This window comes from Penaeus monodon, chromosome 11 (assembly GCF_015228065.2).
Source record: "Penaeus monodon isolate SGIC_2016 chromosome 11, NSTDA_Pmon_1, whole genome shotgun sequence".
In the NCBI taxonomy this organism is placed as follows: Eukaryota; Metazoa; Arthropoda; class Malacostraca; order Decapoda; family Penaeidae; genus Penaeus; species Penaeus monodon.
Window position 1 is genome coordinate 8,121,703 of NC_051396.1, and position 7,500 is coordinate 8,129,202.

General features: G+C 35.8%; 2 protein-coding genes across 2 annotated transcripts in view; both read left to right on the forward strand.

The window, feature by feature from the left end:
• Window positions 1-1,001, forward strand: part of LOC119578713 — a 2,630-nt gene extending 1,629 nt beyond the window's left edge. Inside the window, exon 2 of the mRNA XM_037926305.1 lies at window positions 727-1,001. Coding sequence (XP_037782233.1) covers window positions 727-891 — 165 coding nt within the window. The 3' untranslated portion in view covers window positions 892-1,001. The remainder of the gene's footprint in view (window positions 1-726) is intronic.
• Window positions 1,002-3,205: 2,204 nt separating this feature from the next.
• Window positions 3,206-7,500, forward strand: part of LOC119578712 (TWiK family of potassium channels protein 7-like) — a 6,707-nt gene continuing 2,412 nt past the window's right edge. The window contains exons 1-2 of the mRNA XM_037926304.1: window positions 3,206-3,270; window positions 7,087-7,265. Of these exons, the coding sequence (XP_037782232.1) occupies window positions 7,098-7,265 (168 nt within the window). The 5' untranslated portion in view covers window positions 3,206-3,270; window positions 7,087-7,097. The remainder of the gene's footprint in view (window positions 3,271-7,086; window positions 7,266-7,500) is intronic.

The window sequence follows — 7,500 nt, forward strand, 5'->3', positions numbered from 1 at the left end:
CCATGTTAATGAATGACCAGCTGCATTTCTCTTCATTAGGTCGGTTTTGTTTGTTTGTTTTTTGTCGAGATACTGAGATAATGATATCGTTACTCATTGAATGTATGGGTATAATGATCTCGTTATTCATTGAATGTATGGGTATAAAATTCTTTCGTATTTTTCTGTATCATTCTGTCGTCTCGTATTTTCACCGTCCCTTCTCTTTTCTGTTCTTTCCGTGTTCTCTTTTGTTCTATAACTTTTTCTTCTTTTTTTTTTTTGTTCATTCATTCTGTCTTTATATATCATGTCTGTACTTTTCTGTCTCTCTCTTATATCCTTTTGTGCTATCCTTTTTCCTTTCTTTTCGTCCCTTGTACTCCTGTATATTATCCCTTTCTTTTCTTTTATTCCTTGTATTCTATTGTACCTTTCCTTTCCAACTCTTTCTGTTCCTCCACTGAAACTTTTTTGCACCCTTTCTTTCTCCTTTTTCCGTCTTTCTCTTGTACCGCATTGTGCCATCTCGCTTGTGCCCTTTTTTTGTATTATTCCTTTAATTTTCGGTTTATTCCTTGTACCATATTGTACCATCCCTTTCCACCTCTTTCTGTCCCTCCCCCTTATCATTCTGTATCATCTTTTCCTCGCCTCCCGTGTACTTATGTGTTCTATCTCATTCCCTTTTTTCTTTTTTCTTTTTTTTTTTTTGTACCACCTTAGTGTACCTTTCTACCTCTTCAGATTTTCCAAGCGCTGGAACACCCGGCGGAGGTAGAGAGTCAGGAACAAGCTCGCAAAATGCTCTTGCAACAAAGATCGCAATTTCTCCACACGCTCAATGACGTCACATCTTTCAACGAGTCGACTAATACTCACGAATACCAGGTGAGTTCGAGTGTGCGCTAATTGGGGGGTTTAGTTATTTATTTTGTGTTTTTTGTCTTTGTTGTTGTTCTGGAAAGGATTTTTTTGTTTGTCTGTTTGTTCTGTTTTGGTTTGCGCTTTTTTTTGTCAGTTTTGCGTTCGTTTATTCATTTATTTATTTCTCCAGCTTATTCTGAATGCGTGGGATACGGAATTAAACATTTCGATTTGTGTTTTGATTTGTTAAATAATGTCAGACTTTTAGGAGGGATTATTTCTGTTGATTGGATTTGACTGAATTACATTTCATTTATATTAAATTGTTTGTTTTTTTTCGAATCTCAACAACACGAATGCGATTTTCATTCTTTCTCTTTCATCAAATTGGCGAAAATGTGATAATCACACACGCTGCATGACCAAATAAAAATGCGTGTGTTTAACCACCTTTATTTTTTTCAGAATCAGAAAACAAACATAGATAATAAAACTGACACGATAAAATTTAGAAAATAAAGATGAAATAATAAAATGAGATGATCAATATAAAATCATTCTAAGTTTAGAAGAAGAAAAAACAGATCTTACGTGAGTGGAAGATGAAACAATAAAATAAGATGATAGATATAAAAATCATCCTAAATTTGGAAGATAAAAAATAGATCATACGTCCAATATACGAGAGTGGGGAGAGTGTAAGTTAAATGGCGTTCTTTGTTACCGTGGCCACACCTTCCATCATGTCCAGGATTCATTTCAGAGGTAGTGGGGAGCAAGGGGGAAGGGGAGAGGGAGGAAGGGAGAAAAAGGGGGGAGGAGAGAGAGAGAGAGAGGGGGGGGGAGGGAGGGAGAGAGAGAGAGAGAGAGAGAGAGAGAGAGAGAGAGAGAGAGAGAGAGAGATGTAGATGAGGAGGAGAGAGAGGAGATGAGAGAGAGAGACTAGAGGAGAGAGAGAGAGAGGAGAGGAGAGACGAGAGACGAGAAGAGAGAGATAAAAGATAGATAGATAGATAGATAAGAGAGAGAGAGAGAGGAAGAGAGAGAGAGAGGAGGGAGGAGAAAAGACAAGAGGAGAGGAGAAGAGAGAGTGAGAGAGAGAGAGAGAGAGACGAGAGAGAGAGAGAGGAGAAGACGAGAGAAACGAGAATAAATAGGATCATAGAGATTATAGCTAGAATGATAGAAGTAGAGAGCGAGAATGATGATACGAGAGAGCGACGGCTAGTATGCGAGAGAGAGACAGGAGAGAGAATTGCAAGCGTGACAAACAAGTGAATCCGCAGAAGAAACTGAACAGCATGCATCTAGCAAAGCTAGAGTCATTATGTTGATCTTAAAGAGCTTCATGAGAGAAATAAATTTGCAGCTTGATGTCAATGATCCGCGAAGAATGAACGCGATCTCAGCCTGTCATGTATGTTGTCGTCTGTCCTCTATTAGCTCTGAGTTCTCTCTACTCTTCGTCTGCTCTCTCTCTCTCTGTCTCTTCTCTGCTCTTCTATATATATATATATAGTACTATATATATTATCATATATTCATCTATATATTATCTCTATTATACTATGTTTTGATATATATATAGTATGTATAATTATATATATATCGACTAGTATCATTATATTACTATACTTTTATTTCATATATTTTCGTTTTGTTGTGTGTTGTACATACATATATATCGATCTATTCTCTCTCTTCTCTCTCTCTCTCCTCTCTTCTCTTCTCTCTCTCTCTCTCTTTTGTTTATTATCTATAACATATTACTTTATTACATATATATTATATCTATATTTAATTGTAATATACTATATCTACTATTATCATATATAGATATTATATATATATATAGATATATATATATATATATATATATATTTTTATATATATATCATATATATATGATATATATTATATATATATTGTAGATGTATGATATATGTGTGTGTGTGTGTGTGTGTGTGTGTATGTATGTATACATATATATCGATCTATTTATCTATCTTTCTCTCTCTCTCTCTTTTCTATCTCTTCTCTCTCTCTCTCTCTCTCTCTCTCTCTTCTCTCTCTCTCTCTCTCTCTGTCTCTTCTCTCTTTTTCTCTCCGTTTTTCTCTCCCTCCCCCTTCCCCTTTTCCCCTTCCCCCCCCCCGTTCCCCCTACCCATCTCCTCCCTCTTCCCCCCTTTCTTCACTCCCCCTTTTTCCTTTTTTCCCCCTTCCCCCCTCTCTTTCTCTCTCTCTCCCAAATTAAGATAATACCCTTCCCTCTCCCCCCCTTAAAAACGAGGTTGTTGCCTGAGAGGTAGAGCGAGAGGTGGGGTCGCCCGGGGGGGGGCTTTCCCCCCCGCCCCCCCCAACCGCACTACCCGGGGAATTACATCGAGAGCGTCTTCTTCGCGTCCACGGTCATCACGACCATCGGTGGGTGGCGCTGGGTGGCGTTGTCATCGTCGGCGTGGCTTGTGGTGGTGGTGATATATCTTGTATGTGTTGTGTGTCTATATATATATTTATATATATGTATATATACATATATATATATATATATATATATATATATATATATATGTATATATACATACATACATGCATATTATATATATATATATATATATATATTATATATATAATATATATATATATATATATATATATATATATATGTGTGTGTGTGTGTGTGTTGCATGTATGTATGTGTGTGTGTGTGGTGTGTGGTGTGTGTGTGGTGTGTGTGTGTGTGTGTGTGTGTGTGTGTGTGTGTGTGTGTGTGTGTGTGTGTATGTATATATAATATATATATATATATATATATATAATATATATATATATATATATATATATATATATATGTCAACTACAACTACATATATATATATATATATATATATATTATATATATATATATAATATATATATATATATATATATATATATATATATATATATATGTGTGTGTGTGTATATATATATATATATAATATATATATATATATATGTGTGTGTGTGTGTGTGTGTGTGTGTGTGTGTGTGTGTGTGTGTGTGTGTGTGTGTGTGTGTGTGTGTGTATTGTACATATATATATATATATATATATATATATATATATATATAATATATTATATATATATAATATATATATATATATATATATATATATATACATACATATATATGTATATATACATACATACATATGTATATATATACATGCATACAAATATATCCTATATAAATACAGTAGATCCTTAAACACAAGAAAAAACGCAGACGACAGAGAGTGTCACCGTTGCATCATGAGCGTTTAGCCTTATCCCCGAAATGGCGGCCAGCAAGTCTTGGAAACTCGAGATTAGATACTGGACCAAAACTTCTCGCATTTGACCTTCCTTGTTGTAATCTGAGGGCTCTTGTCTAGTGTTTTATCTATTTTTTTTTTTTTTTATCTTAATGGTCTTTCCTTTGAACTGGCATTGGCATCGGTTCAGGGGCTTTGTGTCTGTTGCAAGATTTCTTACTTGCAGTATGCTTTTTTTCTATATCTTTTTTCTTCTCCTTTGTAATAATATTTTTCTGTGACTTTGGGTAATGACGATTAGGTCAAAGTCAAAGTCAAGTCAAAGTCAAAGTCAAAACACTTTATTTCATTAAATTACAATGGTTATTCTTTACATACATCTGTGTATTTGAGAGGTGTTCTTTTAATTTCGTTTTAACATTAAAGATGCTGTTAATGTCTCTTATATTATCTGGTATCATGTTCCATACCTTGGATCCACGTATTTCCATTTGGCGTGCCCCTGTATAGGTATTCGATCTCTTAACAAAAAGGGAATTTACTTGACGTGTCTGGACACCTGATGTGTTCCCTACAGTTTGCAAGGGCATTAACCATTTTGGATAATTCCCATGAATGAGTTTGTAAATGAATAAACATGTGTCACAGATGCATTTAGAATGGACTTTTAACCATTTCATTTTTTTCATATGTGGGGTGATGTGATCAAGTTTACTGATATTACCTAGTGCTACTCTGGCAGCAAAGTTTTGTAATTTTTGCACTTTTTGCATCTGGGTCTTTTTAGTCGATCCCCAAATGTTTGAACAATAGTTAATTATGCTTAGAGCTAGAGTTTGCACAACCATGATTCTAGTTTCAGTAGTGATTTGATTTCTTATGTGATCAGGGTACCCACTGCCTTCCTGTGTATTTTGTCAACGTGTGGTTCAAATGTCATGAAGCTGTCTAAGTGTACTCCTAGATTATTCACTGAAGTGCTCGGTTTGATAGAGCAGCCTTCAAATTCTATGGTTGTGTCATTGGGAATTCTAGCTCTTCTGCTGTTCTGCCGACTACCTATGAATATACATTGAGTTTTATGTGGGTTTAGTTTAAGGCCATTTGTGTCAAAATATAATTTTACTTGTGTATGTTGAGTGTTTCTTATTAACGTATTTAAGTTGTTTACAGAGTCACTATGAAGAAACTGTGAATCATCGGCGTACTACACTAAAAGGCAGTTATGGGCTATTGTTGATAAAAAATTTATGAATATTGTAAATAGGATCGTACCTAAAATAGAGCCTTGCGGAACACCAAAAGGTACTTGTTGTTTTGATGACATATCATTATTGACTCTTACCGATTGGGTCCTTGTATCTAAATAGCTTTTAAACCAAATATCAATTTTATGATTTACTAATTTGTTAAGGAGAATTTCATTGATGACACTATCAAAAGCCTTAGAAAGGTCGCATAATGTGAGCAAATTTACCTGATTTTTGTCTATGTTATTATAAATTTCATCAGTAATTTGCAGTAAAGCTGTTTCAGTAGATAACCTATTTCTAAAACCATGTTGTGTTTTAGATAGTAAGTCATTGGCCTCCAGGAAACTCGTCAGTTGATTTGCTACAATTTTTTTAAGAATTTTGGATAAGATAAGGAGTATAGTAATAGGGCGATAATTATTGACATCGTCTATATCCCCTGATTTGAAAATTGAGTGTTACTATACCATGTTTCCAAAGCGACGGAAAGACACCAGTTACCAGAGAGGTGTTAATAATGACCGTCAGATAATGTACAGTTACAGGTAGACTATCTCTGATAAAGCGCAAAGCAATGCCGTCTGCTCCTACAGCATTTGTTTCGCGAATATGTTTTATTACTAAGATGATTGTTTCTACGTTCACTGGTTGTGGTCTGAAAAAAATAGTTGTAAGCCTTGCCCGATCTGTGTTTTGTTGTAAAGTAGAAGCAATTGTTTGCTCATAAGTTAGTTTTCCTTTTTTTTAAGTCATTAAAATGGTCGGTTCTTTGTATGGGCCTTATGCAATCATTAGTGAGCTTTTTGTGAGGCACTAGTGTTTTAACAATTTTCCATGTTTTATTAGGGTTGTCCTTATATCCTGTGATTTTATTTCTGAAATAATTTCTTTTTGCACGTTGAATTAGCAATTTTACATTTTTCTTTTTGACTTTATAATCTACCTAAAGGGCGGCCTCATTTCCGCCACTTTTAAGGGCTTGGTGGGCATTGTTTCTATCGCTAATGGCTCTGAATGTCGTCATTTATCCATGGAGCAGGAGGACGTTTGACGGTTCGTGTTACGTAGGGAGCCAGTGCATCAATGCTGCTTTTAATAACTTCTGTAAGGATAGTTACTTGGCCGTTTACATTATCTGTCAGTGAAATACTTGATTGAGTACTTTCTTTAGACAAGATAAGCTCGCAGAAAGATTGAGGGTTATAGTGTTTGAAATCGCGAAAAGTTTTTATTACTGGTGGTCGCTTTGTTTTCTTTATATTTAACGTCATCGTGATAAGTTCATGGTCAGCAACATGACACGGGATGACATCGAAGTGGAAGAATGATGTCTGATCTGTTAGGTATTATTAAATCCAATAGAGAAGAGGTGTTTTCTGTAATTCGTGTAGGCTTATCTATTATTTATTCAAATTTATTTTTCTTAATCGTCTTAGCTAACTTAGGTCGATAGATAAGTTGATAAACATGGACATTAAGATAAAACGTGTGTATGTGTGTGTGTGTGTGTGTGTGTGTGTGTGTGTGTGTGTGTGTGTGTGTGTTTGTGTGTGTGTGTGTGTGTGTGTGTGTGTGTGTGTGTGTGTGTGTGCATGCGTGCGTGCATATTCGAGCACACACACACCATTCCCTAGAGTGAAAGGCTCCTACAGCACTAAAGACAAAGCACCCCGCCCTCTCCCGCGGCAGGATACGGCAACATGGCGCCCGTGACGACCTGGGGCCGCTTCTTCTGCATCCTGTACGGCTTCGTGGGCATCCCGGTCACCCTCAGCGTCATCGCCGACCTCGGCACGATCTTCGCCAACATGGTCCTGGCCATTTCCAAGAAGTTCCGGCGGGTAGCTGGGAACTGTGCGCCGTTCAAGGTAGGTTTACGGCTAGCAAAGTTTTTGTAAGTTTTGTTGATTATCTTGGTGACTTTTCTATTTAGTTATGCACTTTGAATCCTCTGGGACGTCCGAAGCAAATGTTCATTAAAAAAATCAAGTATTATGTATTGCTGCATTATTCAGATGAACATTTCAGAATGTTCATTGTCCTTATTATGTACATAAATCGAATTTTAAGTAAAAGAAAAGTAGAAACGAAAAATAAGAAGAT